The sequence below is a fragment of the Argentina anserina genome, chromosome 4 (genome assembly GCF_933775445.1).
Source record: "Argentina anserina chromosome 4, drPotAnse1.1, whole genome shotgun sequence".
NCBI lineage: Eukaryota > Viridiplantae > Streptophyta > Magnoliopsida > Rosales > Rosaceae > Argentina > Argentina anserina.
The window spans coordinates 24194485-24215359 of record NC_065875.1 but is presented as its reverse complement, the minus strand read 5'-3'; the positions used below and the strand labels follow the sequence as shown (position 1 = coordinate 24215359).

General features: G+C 38.9%; 4 protein-coding genes across 4 annotated transcripts; 1 reads left to right on the top strand and 3 right to left on the bottom strand.

The window, feature by feature from the left end:
* The first annotated feature begins 523 nt into the window (after window positions 1-523).
* Window positions 524-4343, top strand: LOC126790277 (probable WRKY transcription factor 57). Its single transcript, XM_050516456.1, has 4 exons — window positions 524-1097; window positions 2392-2547; window positions 2661-3145; window positions 3821-4343. Exons 1-3 carry the CDS (start codon window positions 763-765, stop codon window positions 3139-3141), a joined length of 972 nt encoding a protein of 323 aa, XP_050372413.1. The 5' UTR covers window positions 524-762; the 3' UTR covers window positions 3142-3145; window positions 3821-4343.
* Window positions 4344-7545: 3202 nt separating this feature from the next.
* LOC126791491 (uncharacterized) lies at window positions 7546-9448 on the bottom strand. The gene has a single exon (XM_050517948.1). It carries the CDS (start codon window positions 9400-9402, stop codon window positions 7729-7731), a length of 1674 nt encoding a protein of 557 aa, XP_050373905.1. The 5' UTR covers window positions 9403-9448; the 3' UTR covers window positions 7546-7728.
* A 2832-nt stretch (window positions 9449-12280) lies between these two features.
* LOC126791937 (uncharacterized) lies at window positions 12281-15246 on the bottom strand. Its single transcript, XM_050518437.1, has 3 exons — window positions 14573-15246; window positions 14145-14295; window positions 12281-14014 (listed from the first exon to the last, which is right to left on the bottom strand). The coding sequence occupies exons 2-3, from the start codon at window positions 14287-14289 to the stop codon at window positions 12582-12584; spliced, it is 1578 nt and encodes a 525-aa protein (XP_050374394.1). The 5' UTR covers window positions 14290-14295; window positions 14573-15246; the 3' UTR covers window positions 12281-12581.
* A 644-nt stretch (window positions 15247-15890) lies between these two features.
* On the bottom strand, window positions 15891-18665 carry LOC126791938 (UDP-glucose 6-dehydrogenase 2). Its single transcript, XM_050518438.1, has 2 exons — window positions 18528-18665; window positions 15891-17570 (listed from the first exon to the last, which is right to left on the bottom strand). The coding sequence occupies exon 2, from the start codon at window positions 17548-17550 to the stop codon at window positions 16108-16110; it is 1443 nt and encodes a 480-aa protein (XP_050374395.1). The 5' UTR covers window positions 17551-17570; window positions 18528-18665; the 3' UTR covers window positions 15891-16107.
* Window positions 18666-20875: the final 2210 nt, after the last annotated feature.

Sequence of the window (20875 nt, the reverse complement as noted above, 5' to 3'; positions counted from 1 at the left end):
TAGATGATACTATTAGCAAATTATATATCAAATACATGCACATTAGTTCTTAGTACGTACTATGGGTACTATTATGCTTGTTGTCAATCATCATCATCAACGTTAATTGTAACAGTGTGTGAACAGACCAAACTGAACCTCGCTCTTACACTCGATCTCAGACTCGATAGTACTATGATTAATTGAAAATAAACAATGAAGTACATCGATATCAAAATGAATAGTATAATTGTATCTCTTACACAATCCCACTAATTAACACAAAGTTGGTACCCATATACTACAAATTCGAGTATACAAAAAAATTGAGTATACACAGTATTCAGTACGTCACGTTTTCTTTGTTCGAGTGTTCATACTTCATAGAGTTTATGCGCGTGTAGCCCAATTGCCCCTGCTCTGTCTCGCTTTCTGTCGCTAACCCTTTTGGCTCTTTTGGTTCAATATCAGCCTCCCGTACTATTTCACCGAGGTTGACACCATTTTTTTCTAACTTATCTTTTTCCTTCTCCTTCTTCTCTGTTTTGATTCTTTTTTCCACTCCCCTTCTGCTCTCTTCTCTATCTCCTCCCACTCTCTTCCTTCAACTGTTCATCGACGCGTCTAAGCTTTCCATTCCCTTTCAAAAACTACCACACCTTCCTTTCAATCACACCAAAACCCTAGTTACTAATTACTCCATCTTTATCTCCTGTTCATATTCATGCTCACTTCTCCTTCCCATTTCCAATATTCCACTCTGTCCGATCCTCCTCCGCTTCCATGGACGGCGACAAGGACGCACGCGATCCGGAACTTACCGGCTTCCCCACCGAGCCGAGCTGGGCCAACGCCTACTTCTTCACCAACGATCGCGACACCACCGTACTCAGCGAATTCGGCTGGAATTTCAGCCCGGACGACCCGATCGGGGCCGAGGACAGGTCCGATATGACGGGAAGCAGCAGTACAACTACTCCTGCTGAACAAGTTCCCGAAAGAAGCAGTAATACTAGCTCCGACCCTGCCCTCTTGGTCGGATCTGTCTCGTCAAGCTCCACCGAAGACCCGACGGAGAAGTCTACTGGCTCCGGCAGTACACCACCTCCCGAGACACCGTGAGTGATCATCATCATGCATATATATATGATCCACACAGCATATACATCCCCATGCTCATATAGAGGCTTGATTAGTAATTAACCTGCTTTACCTTGCGCTAAAAAGTGACAGATGATTTTATTGAAAGTTATATCTGGAAAAAGTCGGACAAAAGTGAGCAACTGCTAATCTCAGAGATTTCTAAGCCAAATCTCTGAGATTTGATCGTCCGTACGTGTAGACTAAAGAGAAAGCTGTTCTGGCATGCAAGTGGAGGGCAGAGTAGGGAAGGAGAAGAGAGAGAGAGAGAGGGGTAGGGCAAAATGCAAATTGAGGAAAATGAAGGGGGGTTTTTCTTTTCTGGATTATGATTCTGTTTTTGGGTTTGGTAGTCGAATACTAGTGCTGTTTGCCTGTTTTTGCGGCGGGAATGGCGTAGTATATCTTTTCACGCTTTCTGGGATTAAAAATTTTGCGTCCTCTTTTAATTTTATCGTAAATTAATAAGGGCATGCTCTTGTCCCTGGAAATTTTGTTCTTCTCATTGGAAAGGGGAACAATAATTTTACTTCTGGAGATTTCTTGTGAACGATTAATTAAGATGCATGCATGTGACGTAGTGCATGACATAATGCTTGTCAAGGAGAAAGTGTTTGCGCGTTCATAATACTTCGATGGGATTCTTCATTGTTCTGTGGTCCAAAATACTTTGGATTGCTTCCTAATAATCAATGATGGCTTATAATTACATGTACCATATATACTACTACATATATGAACTCCGTACATATATTACTCTCTCGTATGTACATTTTGATGCTCTTAAGAACCATGGTTTTAGATTGGGATGCATATATGGATCCTGCATATATATGCTCTGTTTGACGAACTTAAATAACTATGCCCCCTTAGGGTTCCAATTTGTTTGCTCATACATTAGATCAAGTTAGGGTTTACAGTGTGTGTATCTAATTAATTTTTAATTAAATATAAGCTTCAGATCCATAAAAGTACTAAGGAATTTCCGCCGGTAGTCGGATTCTTTCTTCGTTGTATTACTTATATTTGTCACGAATATTGTGAAATAGCACCTAAAGCGTAGATTTTTCAACTTCTTCTTTTATTGTCGGTGTATAGTACGTACTTAATATCGGATCAAATTATAAATGGAGGATAACCAAAGAAGATTCATTTTATAGTTCATTTCCAAACTCGCGAAGATAGTACGTAATAAAAATGCCTCCTTCAGTTCCTTTTGGATTTTCAAGTTTTGTTTTTTATTGTGACAGTTGTAGGTAAAATATTTTGTAGGAGTAGCACCACGAAGGTGAATAAAAAGAAGGGGCAGAAGCGAATCCGGCAGCCAAGATTTGCGTTTGTGACTAAGAGTGAAGTTGATCATCTCGAGGATGGCTACCGTTGGCGGAAATATGGACAGAAGGCTGTTAAGAATAGTCCCTATCCAAGGTAATTAACCTTCGAATTCTTACGTTTTCTAGTTTCAAAATGATTAGAAATGAGTACTTCTGCTATTATTCCTATGAGCACTAACTTGTTTGAATCTTAATTTTTTGGCGCAGGAGCTACTATCGTTGCACGAATAGCAAATGCACAGTGAAAAAAAGAGTTGAGCGTTCCTCAGAAGATCCAACGACAGTAATTACAACGTATGAAGGGCAGCACTGTCATCATACGGTTGCATTCCCTCGCGGCGGCAGCGGGGGAGTCAATATATATAGTCATGACCAATCCGGCTTTGCCTCAGGAAGCCAGTTAATGCAGCTTCCTCCAGTCTCGCAGTTCATGCATTATCCAACTTCAATTCAACCCAGATCACAAATTAGTTCGGCTCAAAATTTGACAGTAGGGCGGTCGCAGTCGCACCGATTAGCCCCGGCTGGTAGCACTCATCATCACCATCATGATGAAACAGCCGGAGGATCCCAGAGCACTATTATTAATCAAAACCACGAGCGACTCCCAGTAGAACCAGTTCGTACAGATGAAGGGCTTCTTGGGGACATTGTTCCTCCAGGAATGCGCAATCCGTTTGATGGATAAGATGGTAATCGATTAAACACTATACAATTAGACCATCATTCAAAACAATTTAATGAAAATTAATGATAACGGAGAAATATATATATATATATATACCTATTTATACATCGATCATAATATATTGTGTGAGATTATATATAAATATATAATCACCGCCTTGCACAGCATGCACACAGAATCACATAGTGACATAGATAAACCGTACGTCCATTTATATGATCAACTTGCTTCTTGCATGTGCATTAGAATATAGAAGTTTAAATTATAGATGCTACGCTCTTTGTTTCAATACCCAAGTGACACACACACACACATGATAAAGGATATAAATCATATAACCATATACGTTCATTTACAACATTATCTAGAACGAAATGTTACGATGTAGATTTATAAATGATTAGATCGATCATGAACTACAGTAATGGGATATATGCTGCACCGTATATGGAGAGAATTAAGAAACGTATATATGGACACATGGTAGATTGGATATAGCTTCTAAGTTGGGATCGAGGTCGAGTTGTTAAATCCTTGTGGCTATAGATTGATGCACCAGTGCACCACCACTAACATTATGCGAATTTATGATTGGTTGCAGAGCTATCTGCTACACTGGTACTAGGTACTTGGGATCTAGTGCTTGTTCCATATCTGATTTTTGATCATTGTATTGCAGTACTGGTGCACTTGCCCACTTGAATTATCAAGCTTCCATATCATTTTGTTTGATCAGCTGTCTCCTCGAATCCTCGTTGCAGTTCAAATCATCATTTTAGCCAATTGCGCAAGTTGTCCAATGCAAAAATCAAAGAACTTCATGAAGACATCGATACACTATCAGAAATTAACTAGCTAGTAAAGTAGTACCGTAGTAGGCGATCAATTATCACAGTAGAAGCTAATTTTTAATTTCTCTTATAGCCAGAGTTGAAGATTCGAAGAATCCCAGTATCATCTCAAGTGGTTGATCGATTAGACTACGTGGTCCAATTCAAGCACCATCACCTCCATGCTGTCTATACATGTTAATTACCTAACTAATTGCAGTATTTATTAGTTAAGTAGTTTCACTGTACTTTGAGTCCTGATCGAGGATCTGATATTTGATTCAGATTGTGTACTATATCATTTTTATCATCGTGATATAGGCCTGTTTGTTGAGTATATAATCAATATTAAACAACGTCATCCATCTCTAATACTCTCGATCTCGATCGATTATCCCCCGTGTAGAGGTTGTTCATCCTCGGCTGCTAGCAGATAATTAAGTTGTTAGATTTGCTAAATTAGAAGGAACAAAATCAACAAATGCTGACACTGCCCTTTTACCTTAATTATTTAGTTTATGTACCCTTTTTGGTCATCTTCGACCACATATTACGCTTCCTTTTTACCTTGCCGACTGCCATAAACTACTCCGTTTAATCCAACCAACCCAAGCTAGCTCTCCAATATTGTTTAATAAACGTGGTCGTAAAGCTACAGATCGAGCAACGTTGCCTTTCCAATCTCCAGTTCTTCGCAGATTCACTTATAGAAGGCAACTCAACCATGCATCAACTACTAAACACTGAACCTGAACCTGGAATTTGATCAAAGCATCCGGCGACTCCGATTCCAGTCTTCTTTCTGATTAATCTCCGACGCATCTTAAGAGAAAACTAAAGATTAGGTAACAAATTAACCAGAGATATTACAGGATCTTGTTGACTGCAGGTTTGGAGTGTGGGATGGTTGGACCATGACGCATGGGTCATTGAGGAAATGAGGAGCATGTGGACTGGGACTGTACATGGGAATATGATAGGGAGGTCAAAGTGAGTGTGACTGGAGAATGAGACTGGTAAAACAGCGCCGTCTTACCCGCCGTTATGTACGGGAGTAGATTACAGGCCAACTGAAACGATCACCTTCGATTCAATTTTCCCATCCATATCCAATCATTCATACCCTCTTTATTTTGTGGCAGTTTATACTGTTAGGTAGGTCTGGTCATTGTCCTTCATTATTCTGGTGGTGATTTTACTAATTTATTTGTGGAACAAGAGACCAATAGAATCACAAGTGAAAATAAAAAAACTGATGCTAGAAGAAAGAGAAGAAAACTCATTCTGGATTTCTTATCGTTTATTTTGGTTCCTAATGCTCTTATTTTGCTTGTAAATGGTGACTTAAATATCGTGTTGGCTATAGAGGCTTGATTATGCCAGAGTAATTTATTCTATTTAGTACGTTGCTGACTAAACTATCATCGGCTTTTTCTTAATGTCGAAAGACTGTATATATACGATAGTAGTGTTCTAGTGTAATTGTCGCATCATTAATGTTTTAATCTTTGTACTTAGTCTTCTAAAACTAAAACTAAATACATAGGGTCTAAATCCAACAGTTGGTTAAGAAAACATTTAGCATATACATATATTCATACAGTATGATGTAATTGAGCACATTTCATTGTGATGGACACTGAGAATGGAGAAGATGCAGCGGGCCCGCCAAAAGCCCATTCCCATACTGCAATTTACTTTGTGGCTTCCAAATGTCAGGTAGAAATCAACTTATGCGGCAAAATTTCTTACTCCTCCATCAATCATTCAATTGTAAAGTATTTTCAGATTAAAGAAAAAGTTCATGCAGCAAATAGCACCTGATGTGTTTAACAGATTCTTTATGGTTTGTGCAAGACCCAAGTTTTTGTGAGCAAGTTTGAGCTTCATTCCAATCCCATTGACCAGCCCAAATTGTCATGCCATAAAAATTATAGGTAATCTAATTGTTAAAAAGGCTAGGTAATCTAAGTTGTGAGCAAATATTTTTTTTTTCCATAGTCTGGGATCAAGTTAACTCTATGATATATTCCGCTGTATAGGATCAGAAAAAGGCATGACAGAGATGCTCACACAAAATACATACCAGAAACACAAAGATACCCTACCTTAATTCTTAGGTAATCCATTCACATCTTATGGGATCAGTTGCCCATTTACCCAACAAAAAACATGGAAGCCTTTACAGAGTTATCAAAGATGCTATGTAATTAAGGAAGTTAAGCACCCCCAGTGGTGGGCTGTAGCCTATGGTTTAAGAAAAACAATGGGCTTAAAGTTTTGCAAATCCACAAAATACTAAACAAAGAAGATGTCAGATGTGGCTACTTCTGGTTAATAAAGCTAGTAAACTTTGTGATGATATATGACTAGCTGCCTTACAGAAGGCAATAATGCAGTGTGTCTTTGAAAGGCTTGGTGTTTTTCCACAAGTGGGTATTTTAATACATCTGATGCATAACCATATGAGTTCATAATTCTATTTACATAAAAAGTAATTGATAATTGATACTCTTTAAAATGGTTTTTGATTCTGAGTTGGTGCAGTTGCAAGCTAACTAGAGCTTTTTATGGGAACCAAAAAGAAAAAAAAAGGTGGTCCTGAGGATGATAAGGTCTTCCAAAGAATACACACTATACAAGCAACTTATATGGTTAAAATGACATAGTATTAATAAAGGTGAATAATAACTTACTGTGTATCTGATATGGATTTCTCAGATTACTGATATGAATTTCAGGGCTTAGTGTTAGGTGTCCTGCAACTATCCAGAACCACATTTCTTCCCCAATCATGAAAAGGTGAAATATATGAACTTTGATTCCTCATGATTCCCCAATTTATCATACACATCCTTCTCCCACCTTCAAGCTTAAGCAATACAAGAAACTAAGGAAGAATGGCTTGAAGATCTAATCTGAGTGTGAATACAGAAAACACTGTGGCTTAGCTAAGCATGTGAGTTTATGAGTTTTAAAGGAAGCTTCTTTCTCTCTCTAGTCTTAGCATAAGAGTGGTACTTTGTAAGCATTTCCCTATAAGGCCATAAAGCATGTGGTCCTTGACACTTCAGGGAAAAACAATCTACATAGTGAGCTTGGTCCTAAGTGTTAAAACAGTCTCTATTGCTAGAAGTATAGGTGGAGTGGAGTTGATCATGGATATGAAGAAGTGCACATATCATTTTTGTCTTTAAATTTTCTTGAGGTCAAAAGACTCGTAGCAATTGGTCATAGGTGATGGAAATTGGAAGAAGACCTTTAGCAGCAAGTGGTTCTTGTAAAGATGTTTGTTTTTTGGGGGGTCTAAATGTTCTAAAAAAAAGGTGTTAGTTTCAAGAGCAGGCACTCTGCCCATTATATATCTCTTATCCTTTAAATCTTTGAGAACTAAAAACACAATACAATTTATCTTCAGAGAGAGAGAGAGAGAGAGAGAGAGAGAGCAAGAGAAAAAAAAAAGTTTCAGTATCTATATATATTTATGTCTGGGAAGAAACAAATCAGTGCACTAAAACTGAGAGAATGAAATAAATTAGTAGAACAAACAGAAAAGCATAACTAATTCTTCAAGACCATGAACAAGAAATTGAACCATTACCTCCACCCCTTGAACTTGTGGCCTAAGGGAAACAAAAATTCCAATTGTCTATACTAATCTGCATTTGAATCATTAGAGAAGAATGATAGAGAGTGACGATAAAACCCACCAAAGTTTCAATCTTGTTGTGGCTAACTTCTTCTTCCAAGCTCAAATTTACCATGACATGTACTCAAAATTCCCATTTGCTTCTTCCTCCATAGGAGCTGGAAGGTTCAAGTCAAATAGAGTAGGGATATCAGCCTCATTTTCAGGTTCTTCAAGTTCAAGGTCTTCTTCTTCTTCGTCCTCCTCCTGCTGATGCTCTTGTCCAAGTACCACAGTTTTAACTTCGCAGCCTCCAACAAAATGGGACCTTTTGTGACCACCTAAAGCTTGGCCTGACTTGAAAACTTTGAAGCAGAATGGGCATTCATGCCCCCTGCTTCTCTTAGAGCCTGCATTCTTCTTTGCTCCCAAGTCCTGGTTAACTTGGGGTTTGCCTTTGTAAGGCTTATTGCCCTCAAGAACAAGCTTACTCTGAGGTGTTGGAATAGGAGACTCGTCACTGTCTATGCTGTTTTCTCCACTCTCATACATAATAGACTCAGAGTAGCCATAGCTCTTTGTATGACTTGCTCTATGACCCCCAAGAGCTCTATGAGAATGGAAGGTCTTGTTACAAGTCAAGCACTCATATTTGCTGTTCATTTTAACATTCTTGTAGACTTCAACACTTGAAGAGCCACTAGTAAATGGTCTGTGAAAACCATTCTTGGTGGATTTTCGCAGTGCATACTTTACAGAACCACTATCGTCTTGTTCATAAGCTTCTTCTAGTGGTAAATCCTTCACCATTTCAGTATTGATGCCAAAACCCCTTCCTGACTTAACATCATTGGACTCATAGCCGCCAAACCCGGATGCGAATTCAGCTCTGTACTTCTTGAACTCACCATTCCTCACAAACCCATCTACAGAAACATCTGATTCAACCTTCTTGGGTTCATGTATATAGTATCCAGAATCAGAATTGTCAGAAACAGTAACCTCCTCATACTTCAACATTTTCTCTCTTGCTCTCTTCAAGTCTATAACATCATTTACTTTAGCAGCATAACTCAGATCTCTCTTAGTACTAATTCTCATATCAATAGAAGATGACTTACCCTCCAGAATCACTGAATTGTTATCAGAAGAGTCACCAAACGAATTCAAAGCCCCTTTATAACCGGAATCACGAGACAACATCATCAAACTAATAGCCACTTCCTGCTGTTCTTGCTCAACTCCAGAACCAGATGAACAACCACCATGAACTTCAAAGTTGCTCTCCTTCAACCTCTTTGACACCCTTCTCTGCTTTGTTGGAGTTGATGAGGTCTCAGTATCAGACTGACTATCCATCACCAGCTTCTGCTTCTCACTAGTCTCAGAAAACTCTTCAATCTCTACAAGCTTTCTCTCCTTGTCCGAGTGACAAGCCATGTGACCACACAAAGCTTTCAGCGATGAAAAACCTTTCCCACATTCTTTGCAAACTTTCTCCAGCTGGGATTGATGAAAGCTCGGAACTTTGTGATCCGCAAACCTCCAAGTCTTCTTGGGATTCTCCCTGAGACGATAAACGGACTGGCCATCGGGCCCGGAATCCAAAGACGAAAGCTTTGCAGTCCTAGTAACTCTAGCAAACTCATCTTCTTCAAACTCGTGTTCTTTTTCTCGTGTTGTTGGTTTCTTGTTCAAATGGGTCCTGATGTGACCACCAAGTGACTTCCCACATTGGAATCTCCTGCTGCAAAACTTGCACACGAATTTCTTGTGATGGTTCTGGTTTTGATCCCCCTCCATTTTCTCTTTATCTCAATCCTCAAACTACCACAATACAACTTGTAAACGACCACAACACAACACAACAGAAGTAAACGAAATCAAAACTAGCTCGCGTTAGCCTTACCTCGAATGTGCTATAGTTCTATGCTACATTCCATCCCATGATGTTGTTGTTGTTGTGTTGCAGAAAGCAGAACCAAATGGCAGAGAGAAATCAGAGGAAGAACTCAGATCGAGCACAGATCACAAAGCTTGGAGCTTTATTTGGTGAGCAGATGAGAATCGAAGAGTTCAGAGATGTGACAGTTTTGTGAAGTACGAGATCCGACCCACAAAGAGTAGGGACCCTCTAAATTCTTCTTCCATATACATCAAAATAAAATAAAAAACCAAAAAATGAAGACCCGGCCTTTTCTCAATTGGAGCTGAAAAAATTTATGGGGGCATTAATTGAAAAGATCAAAAATCTGAGAAATGGATCGGTAATGATGGCGATGAAGAGGCCTGTAAAAAACAGCTCAACCATGACTGATTCTTCTCCTTTCTGTTTCTCTCTCTCTCTCTCTTAGTATTTGTGTGTGTTGGAGTTCGGAGGAGAATTCCATGCATGGAAGCAAAGGGTTAAAAGGGAAAGAATATATTGTGCAGCACGTGTAGAGCAGCGAGAGGCCTTCGCTGGGGGAATCGACGGTCTTGATCTGTTGTGTTTTCTGGAGAATCCCAAGGTTTTAGGACTATAATACTACTGGGGTCTTCTACTTCTAGATTTTGGAACTGAGAAAACGAACATGTATAACTAGCCAAACTGGGCCTTAACACCTTTGTCTCTTGCTTGTGAAATAGGTCAGATGTCCCCACCCGTGAAGAGGAGATTTTATGTGAATAGGGCCAGTGGCCAATGGCCATGGTTATATTCAATCCCAAGTATCCTCTATTAACTATATATACATGTTTGCTATGGCTATATCATACAATACCTCATAGTGTACCCGAATTGTGAGGTATCTGTGTTGTGGTGTACCTCATAGGATTCGATAATGAGTTTGTTCTATTGTTATTTTCTTAGGCGTTGTTTGGCTTGCGAATTAGTTCATACAATGCTGTGTACGTCTTTCTTTACATGCAACTGAGGTGCAATATTTGGTCTCATGAGAAACAAGAGAATTGCATAAGGTTTTTGTTCTCTAACAATATTTATCTTGCCAACGAATTGTGATAGTCTAAATCTTAACAAACTTATGAAGTTAATCCATAAGTTCACTATGTTTGAATGATACCATTACCAAATGAATTTGGTACTCCCAATTTCAAGAGCAGGCATTAAGAAATTAATGATAGAAGATATTAAATGATGTGGTTGTCATGACACGCCGCTGTCAAATTTTGCCCTCATATTCATGCAGTTAAGATAGGTAATACCTATTTGAATTATACTTGTTCAAGCAATCTCTGATCCAAAAGAAATTTCCCATATCATTATGGTAATGGGGAGATATTTGGTTGCAGAAAGAAGCTGTTTACCTAAATCATTGTATATATATACCTTCCATCAAACAGCGGAAGCAATAGTGATCGATATAGATGCAAACAACATAAACTTCAAAGAAATACACATTTGCTTAGTTTTCACCAGCAAAACAGTTGCAGTTTGATCAAGTCAGCTCACCATATTGTACAGATCTGTTTGTACGGTATGCCTTAATCCAGATACAAGTCGTTTCTGGAAAACTTCCTGCTTGGCATCTTGCAAAATGCATCATCTTTTCGTCATTTCGCGAGTCTTATTAAATATGAAGTCGGAAATTATCCACTAAAACTCTCTTCCATGTGTATATAAGCATCAGTATTATACAGAAGTACATGACCTCAAGTAATCTTTAGTTTTTCTATACCATGACTCTTCAAACCTATATTATTGACTTGTTTGATGAATGATTTTCTAGTTGACCATAATGTTGTGGACCAATTAATTCAGAAATCCACCCAGTTCTAAAAGCATTGACTTGGAAGAAAAAGAAGTCACAAACTCACAATAGAAAAGCATGAGATATAGTACTAGTTTCCATGTCGACTGCCGAACCAGTAGAGTTGTAATAGTCTGCAGCCACAGGCCCACAACTATAATAACTTGCCTAATTATTCTATCTTGTTCTTATGGCTGCAAAAGTCATACGTATAGCTAACCATAATATATATCTGAATTCTCTTCTCACAACTCTCCATCGATTCACATATACGTACCTTACATAGTTCACAAACCTTTGCATTTATGTGGAGAAACCGGAAAACTGGAAAAGCTATAGGCTTTCTCTTGCTTTGAAGTTAAGGCTTACAGAATGGAAATCACCAGACTGTGAGAGTCTTCACTGCCTATTTGATCGTGTTAATTTAATTGAATGTGTTTTCTTCATTAGGATAGAGAGGATATACATTGGTTTGACACTCTCATTGTTTTCCTTCTTGTGAAAAAAAATCGAATAAGCTTGACCTTTCATATAGCTGATACAGTTGCAGAAGCTGTAGACTTTTCCAATGGCAATGTTTCTCTGTTTGACCCTACTACCATGGCTATGGCCATGGCCCTTTGACAATCCTCCTTTTCTATGCGTCATATATATTGTATGGAACGCGTTTCATAATTACAAGGCAGTAAATGATGGGATACCGTTGTCCATCGTATTAGTTTGTCCTGACCATAAAGCCAAAGCACAACTGCTATAAACTTCAAATCATAACAACCCAAATCCATCAATTGACTAGAAGCTTTGCAGAGTTTTCTTAGCAAGAGCGAAAGGCCAAACCATCACAGCTTAACTGCTTCAACCAACCAGAAGGGTGACCCAAAGCCTTCCCTCGACTAGGACATGAATTTCATAAATATACAAATGACTGGGTGAATTTTCATTCCATTGAGAGAACTTGACATACAAATAAACATTACATTCTATGGAATCTTTGTACAAAAGGAGCACCCGATTTTAAAATCACCGGTGCTTTCAGGAAAAAAAAGAAAGAATGTTTCCAGGCAGAGAAACTAAACTGCCAACCTCAAAACTTAGCCTTAACCCTCAGAAGGCGACACTGAGCTTACAATCTTACATAGCGTATTGTAACAGTTAAAAGAATGAAATCCTAGACCTGATTGCCAACTGTCCATTACTACCCACTAGCTGGTGCCTTCTGGTCGTCCCAATGCCTTAATCAAATATGTCCTCAATCATGCTCCATGTGGGTAGAAGATCAATAGCTTTCATGGGATCCGTTGGGATCCTAGCATCCCAAACTTTGGCGTCACAAGGCTCCAACAGATATCCATGACCCACTACATCACTAGATGCATCATCTTGGCTATGCAAGTTTCGGGTAGGATCATCCTTGAATCCAGTGCCTTGTAAACCACCAGCAGCAGGCTCAGCATCCATTCGACCACAAGAATCATGCATATAGGGCTGAAACTCAAAAGATACACATGAATCATCTAGATAACCAAATTCCTCCCCATAACACCCAGGAATCTTCTCCCCATTCTGAGATATAGTATCTCTTTTTGCCTCATTAACCAATTTCCACCTGTATGATTCTCCTCTTATATGATCCATTCCACCATCTTCACCATATCCCACATAATCATCACCATCACTGTCATCATCATCACTATCATCTTCTTCAGAGTACCCTCTAGGGCCCACTGGTTGACCATCCTCAACAGAGTCAACAACAGAGTCTTCATCATCTTCTGCAACCGTACCACCATTGGCACCCCAATAGCTTCCATGCCACTCATCATCATCACTGTCTATTTCTAAAATAATAGATCTGTTTTGAACAGCCCGCCTACGAAGCATGAACACATTAAAGTAATAGCTGACTAGTTCCCTTTCACTTCGAGAAGGGAATACCGCAGACAAATGCTTCCAAAATTTTCTACCCAATGATGCAGGATTGGAGTAAACAACATCATGAAAAGCTTGTTCTTCTTTATCACTCCATCTTAGTGCTACTACTTCCTCTCCCATGTCACGAAAACCCAACTTCACAAACTTTTCATTTCCAAGAGTCCTTTTAAGTTCTTTTCGCGCTTCTATGATATGCTGCTGAACACACCTGTAGGTCCCTGAGTCTATGCATTTACAATTTTTCCGCCCCTGTCCCACCTTATTGCACTCTAGAGCTGACACGTGCACGTCAGACATTGGAATAACAGTAGTTCCCAAAAGCATTTCGTCAACGTCATACTCAGTTGTTAACTGTAAGGAGTGGTGGTTGATATAACCCCCATCTTCTTGATTCAACTTTTTGGAGTGTCCACTCCATGATGGAATACTTGCTTGATAATTTGGCCCAATAGGAACTTGTTTTCTTGGAGAGCGATCCAATAAAGAAGAGTAATCATCATTGAGAGGAACAAATGCTCTCCTCGGGTATTCATATTCAAAATACTCTGCATGAGGAGGATAAGCACCTTGTCCACAAGAACCAGCTTCTTCTTCACCACGAAAACTTGCTACAAATGCAGAGGTAGCATTCTTCACACAACCTTCACTGAGAGCTGTTGAATCTTTATCAACATTATACTTTTCTAGTATGGGCCCAAGCCACTGAGATTTACAAAGGCCATCCCCATCCTCACCTATTTGCAAAATAAGATCAGACCTCAATACAAATTGCCCAAAATATCTATGTTCACTCGTGAAAAGTTCATACTAAAATTACTGTAGGAAGCAAGACATGAAATGATTCAACACCACAATGTCCTGTACCTGAAACATATGGTTTTTCGGGCGCACTATAAAAAGAAACAACATTAGACAATGGAGAAGACTTGTCACTGCAATCAAGCTGCCTTGAATGCTTATAAGGAAGCTCCTTGAAATCCACATCATCAAAAGGCCTCTTGACTCCCATATCAATCTGAAAGAGAGAAACACTTATGAGCTTCGACAATCCCAAAAGGGCATGCATACAGCATTACTACGTAACACACATGGATATCAGATATTCTTAAGAGTAAGTAACCACCAAATAACAACCAGCTTCATTTATACAATGGCTACATTATACATTATACCTCATTACTAGAAAAACTAACAAACAATATCAAGGCTCAATATTATATCTATTATTTAACAGAATAATAGACAATAATATGCGATAAAATAAACATAAAACAGCTCAAAAAAGACTTTACCTATACAAATAGGGCGGGAAGATGAAACAGAGATGACTGAGAGCTCAATTGATATGATTGACCACCAATTGATACACAAGAATCAATCAATCGACCTTATGAATCGTATCCCCAATCTAATTTGACAAAATTCAAAGGTTGATTTTTTTTTCAGAAACCCTAACCCTAGGTTCGCAATTGGCGAACGAATATATGAAAGGATTCACAAAAAATATATGCAAAAGCTATACAACAGCGCAAGGAAAAAAACCCCTATACAAATTTACACAATAGGACCAAACCCCAACGACATGAAATTTACGAAACCCTAGAAATTCAAAGGGTCAGAATTCCCCAAAATCAGGACCAAATTTGAGAGGGGAAAGATAGATCTCGATAATCCGATTCGGAAATCGTAAGAAATTGGAGGATTCGAGGACAAAAAGGGCTGATTAGGAACCGAAACCCTAGAATGTACGAGCTTGATGGGTTGGGTTGATTTTGGGGTTAATCGCTAGAAAAAATTGGGGCTTAAGCAGATCGGTGCCAGATCTAGAGATTACGACAAGAAATTTGGGGAAATTTGAAGAAATTTTATGTAGATCTGAGCGTGTATAGAAGGCGGTAGGTAGAAGACGATGAAAGATAAGGAGGGTAGGGTTCGTGCTTTTGTTGAAAAAACGAGGCGGGCCGGATGTGAATAAACCGGGTTTGATTTGATTTGTGAAATCTATGGGCTGGATCCTATATATGTTTATAGGTCCGAATCGGACTCTGGTTTGAATTTACTAAAATACCCTAACTCGTTGATGTATTTTGAATTTTTGACTATATTAGTATTCCTTGTGGGGATTTTAGTACACGGTGTGTAAATACTTGAGATAACGTGAACAATATACAATTTGTGGGAGTCGGAAAATTATTCGTTTGTTTATTTATAAATTTATTAATTCCGAGATCACTATGAATGTATGGAGATCGGACCACCTTTGAATTTATACAACATCAAAAAGAACACGATTTGAAAATTATTTTCAATATCTTGCGAGAATATAGAAGAAATTTAAATTTCACAATTCAATGAACATATTATAAAATTCGGTGAACATACATTTCAGAAATAAAAAATGGAATTTCTCTCTGAAAAGAGATTGAACACGTTGTAGCCTCCACATTTTCCCAAAAATTTGTCAAATGATTCATGGCTGTTGAAGGTTGCTGTCGACATAAAGTTCTGCAATATATCATCATCATTGTTACAAAAAAATTCCCAAGAGGACCACAACTCCACAAGATTTGGACACCATAAACATAATCAGGAGAATTGATAGATATATAAAACTGTAATTTCTTGGTTTATTACTTTAAACTATGAGAATAACAAAATTTCAGACATTCTATGTAGAATAAGACAAAACATAGCCCCAGAGTATAGGAGTATGGGAACAACAAATAGAACACAGTACAATAAACAACAAATGCATGCAATCCCAGCACCAGACTTCAATTATAATTCAACCATCCCTGAAACTTCAGAATATGTGCTCCTCAAGAATTTAGGCAACAGCAGGCATGTCCTTGAGCCAGTGGTCGAGGGGCTTTCCAATGGAGTACACAATGAACCCAATTTGCCTCAGCTTCTCTGCGTTGACAACATTTCTTCCATCAAAGACAAAAGCAGGCTTCTGCATCTGATCATAAATTTTCTTGTAGTCAAGGCTTTTGAATTCATCCCACTCGGTCAGGATGCAAATGCCATGAGCATCCTTTGTTGCTGCATAAGCATCCCAAACTACACTAACTTGCTTCACAGCAGTTGGGCTTACAGGTTGAAGATGAATGGGGTGGTCCCAATCGAACTTCTTCATTGCAAGGTCCCTCTGGATCTGCTCCTCATTTACCTGAGGGTCATAAATGCTCAACAGGGCCTTATCACCCAACAGCCCATTACACACATCAATGGCTGGGGTCTCCCTGGTGTCACCAGTGTCCTTCTTGAAGGCAAATCCTAGAATTGCAATCTTTTTACTGGAGACAGTGTTGAACATTGAGGAAACCACTCGGTTGACAAACCGGGACTTCTGGTAGTCATTGATCTTAATGACCTGTTTCCAGTAGTTTGCGACCTCAGGAAGGCCATTGCACTCACAGATATATACCAAGTTTAAGATATCCTTCTGGAAGCAAGATCCACCAAAACCAACACTGGCATTTAAAAACTTCGGCCCAATTCTTGTGTCCTTGCCAACAGCATGTGCCACTTGAGTGACATCTGCACCAGTTGCTTCACATAGAGCTGACATGGCATTGACAGAAGAAATCCTCTGTGCCAAGAAGGCATTGGCAGCAAGCTTTGAGAGCTCAGCAGACCACAAATTAGAGCAAATAATTTGTTCTTCAGGAACCCAACGGGCATAAACCTTCTTGAGTTCTTGAATTGCCTTCTCACCTGCTGGGGTTTCCCTACCTCCGATGAGGACTCGGTCAGGATTGAAAAGGTCTTGGATTGCAGTTCCCTCAGCAAGAAATTCGGGGTTTGAGAGAATTTGGAAGTTGATTCCTTTGCTGTTGTGAGTCAGAATCTTTTCAATAGCCTCAGCTGTTTTCACCGGCACAGTTGACTTCTCAACAACAATTTTGTCAGACTTTGATACATCTGCAATCATTCGAGCAGCGCTCTCCCAGTACGTAAGATCGGCTGCTTTTCCAGCACCAAGACCCTGGGTCTTGGTGGGTGTGTTGACTGAAACAAAGACAATGTCTGCCTCCATAACATGTTTCTCAACATCAGTGCTGAAGAATAGGTTCTTTCCTCTGCACTGTTTAACCACATCATCCAGGCCAGGCTCATATATGGGGAGAGTATCACTGTTCCAGGCACTGATCCGTGGCACAGAAATGTCAACAACAGCTACTTCAATATCTGGGCACTTGAGGGCAATCACAGCCATAGTAGGCCCACCGACATATCCAGCTCCTATGCAACAGATCTTCACCATCTTTGTCTCTTGTTCAAAATCTGAAAGAATAGCAGGAAAAAAAGTGTGATATTTTTATTAGATTTCAAGAAATGGCATTGTATTGCTCACACTAAGAAAAATTTAATATACAAAATGCCTGAGCAGCCTGTCACTTTTTCCCTTTAATCAGAGATATATGCTACATTCAGACCAAAACATGATACATACAACAAACCACTATCTTTTATTAATTATTCTAATGCATCCACAGAATGTAGAAGACAGCAATCATCATAACAATAAAGCCAAGATGAAAACTAACCAACAAACAAACAATATGATCTCCAACGAGCTTCTTGCTGATCAAAGCATTCCAATGAGAAGTAGTATTATATCTCAGAACATAAATTGATCATACAGTACTAAACGGAAAAAGAAGAATCTTGATCAAGTAAAACAATGATCTCGAATACACTCAGCAAATAAACTAAGGTGCCACAAGCTTAAATAGCTGATATGCATTTTGACTTGTAAGTTGCAACTTAAAACAAAGCATTATAGCAAAACTGGGACAAAGAAACTATAAGTTGACTAGAGGAAAAGCACAACGAGATTTGCAGATCCATGTTGAAGTATAACAACAATTCTCAAACAGCACAAAAATTTTACAAAATTGAGCCAATCTTCATAGAGATCTCATTATAGGATTTCAGCATCCCAATCAGAAATTGTGGTCAATCAGATCTACAACAGACACTGAGAGACTACAAAGATCTGAACTTTGCAACCCGATCACACCATTCAAAGACAATAGTCGATGACAAGCAAGCAAGCATTTTGGCTCAAGCAAACCAGAATTACACACAAACCCAATTCCCAGTAACGATGAAAACCCATGATCAAGCACACCAACCCCAGAAACGACAGAAAATTACAAAGCTGAGCTGAGCAGCCAAAATGAAGAGTGAAGACATTGATATATGAAAGAGCAAAACAAGAAGGATAAGAATTGTTACCTAGCGAATGAAGAAATGCGAAGGTTGTGGTCGGAGAAGATGAGAGATCTGATTGAGAAGAAGAAAGGAGAAGAGCTTGAGGCTTCTTCTTCTTCTTCTTGGTCTGGTTGTTGAGTTGAGAAGTGAGAATGAAGGAGATCTAACGCGACGGGGGGGCCTTATATACACACGCCCCCGTTGTTATAGGCTTTTTTTTTTTAGATCCAACCAGCCAGATACTCGTCGTCACCGTCGTCACCGTCATTTCTACAAAGTTTCACAGCGGTAAAAATTATATAAGATATGATGGCCTCTCGATTCTTTTACATTGGAGTAACTTGTTTTCACTGTTGTTGATCATATGGGAGTAAGAAACTTACAATGTAGAATCCTCAACTTGGATTGGATTGCATGGGAATAAAGGTTAAGATTAAGTGTGTCGGAAATCCAAAAATGCTAGTGAAGTCACATTAAACTGTTATCAAACGTAATTAAATTCTTCAGTTTGATTAAGGTTTGGATTATATAATAGGGGTAGAAGTTTGAACTCCTTGCGTTATAATTTGAAATTGCTAATATTATTTTCACTTGGTATATATGACATGTATTCGAAATGTTTTGCATAAATAGAATACACAACACGCGTGATTTGATTCAATGTGGTAATAGAATTTAATTTGTTGAACATTTAGTACTATTGCTAGCTTTACTCTCTCCCTCATAGTAAAGCTAGAAGAATGATTTCAGCAAGAGTTTCTTTAACCAAACTCAGCATCAACCATCGAGATCTTTTATATTGGAACACTTGATTGAGTGCAATTTAGCGGTATACCGAATGAATCTCCGGCCACCCACTTAATAATGTTTGGAGTATCATGCAAGGAAGCCATGCATTCTGCCGAGCTGGAAAAGGACTACTGACCTTATAAAAATGGCACAGGCCCTAAATCTCCAAATTAATGTATACAACCTTAGGAAGAAAGCAGAAAGCGAAGCTTTACATCATTAGAAGAAACATGGAGAAAACTGAGAAGGTGAAGCCTTCAAATCATTGGAACTTTTAGTGGCCCCAAAAGATCGAGTAAGGTGGAAGCTATATGATGGAAGCATATGGAAGATCGATCATGCAGCAGAATTGGCAGGTACAGATCTGAATAGGAAGATCGAATATAACTATAATGGGTTTGATGGAGGAGAGCATTTGTTTAATACGAAACGTGGAAGACAATGGTACTTAATTAGCTGTTATTTAAGGGAGAGTGCCCTAGACGAGGAAGACAAAAAAATTGTGACACAGACATAGCATGGTTATTTAAGGTCCACTCCTTCATATGATCATGGATGCCAACAGTGTCACTCTCTATGTCTGTGTTTTTTGCTAACCAAAACTTGTTGGAAGCATGTAGTACTAATCAAGTTAACTAATCATGCTATGATTGCCAAGAAAGACGAAAGGAGGTTAGTAGGAGCTAAGAATTTCGGGTTTGATGTGTTCACTAAACTCAAACGAATTGGTCGGATATAGAAGTGGGGAAGAGAGAAATAGACGAGTGAATATGAATCATTTGCTATTAGTCACGACGCTTGTCACCATTCCATGTCCAATTGGAGTAAGATACATGTTTATGGTTAGTAAACAATCAATTTGATTTCTCCTAACAAGATTTCAACTAGCTAGTCCAAAGCAAGCGTCCACACTTCACCATCTTTGGTGTGTTTTATATATATCTTATGATACATATACGGGAAAGAAGAGATATAGGTGGTACAATGTGATGGTCTAGCTAGCTAGTAATTTATGGTGGATGGCAACGTTAATGATCCATGGCCTTAAGCTAGATTTATGATTCGTTATTACTGATGTAAATAGAATTCAATGGGGGTGACAAGTCATTGTTTGCATTTCATTATCTCCAGACTACTATAGCTCCATATTCAATGTTTGTCTCTATGGTTTGGCCAATTGGCGTATACATCGGAGGTTGGTATGGAAAGGGAACTAGATATCAAGTCCTGGCAATCTGGCATCGACGTGACAAATATTGGTTTCTTATTGATGGTCACCATGAATCCTTGTCACTGTGTCCATATCGATCTGCTCCACGAACGAAGATTTAAAACTTGTATGACCTTGTTACCAATCTATCTTACTTGGTCGATCTTTTATATACGTTCTGCTTAAACAAACCACGCATGCGTCCACACTTTTTTGTGGATCACAAGCAACTCGAATCCCATCTAACCATATCATCATAATCAGAAGAGGGAACCAAGCTGCTGCCACTGCCTTTGTACCCGCAGCTTGGCGGACGTACGTGGTGCTGCTTAGGTTTGCCGGAGTATACGATCACCATCGGGAAAGAGTTTCA

Coding starts and splice junctions, on each gene's coding strand:
- LOC126790277 (XM_050516456.1), top strand. CDS start 763: ATGGACGGCGACAAGGACGCACGCGATCCGGAACTTACCGGCTTCCCC. Junction 1,098..2,391: donor ACACCACCTCCCGAGACACC/GTGAGTGATCAT, acceptor AATATTTTGTAG/GAGTAGCACCACGAAGGTGA. Junction 2,548..2,660: donor AAGAATAGTCCCTATCCAAG/GTAATTAACCTT, acceptor TTTTTGGCGCAG/GAGCTACTATCGTTGCACGA.
- LOC126791938 (XM_050518438.1), bottom strand. CDS start 17,550: ATGGTGAAGATCTGTTGCATAGGAGCTGGATATGTCGGTGGGCCTACT.
- LOC126791937 (XM_050518437.1), bottom strand. CDS start 14,289: ATGGGAGTCAAGAGGCCTTTTGATGATGTGGATTTCAAGGAGCTTCCT. Junction 14,015..14,144: donor CGAAAAACCATATGTTTCAG/GTACAGGACATT, acceptor TTTTGCAAATAG/GTGAGGATGGGGATGGCCTT.
- LOC126791491 (XM_050517948.1), bottom strand. CDS start 9,402: ATGGAGGGGGATCAAAACCAGAACCATCACAAGAAATTCGTGTGCAAG.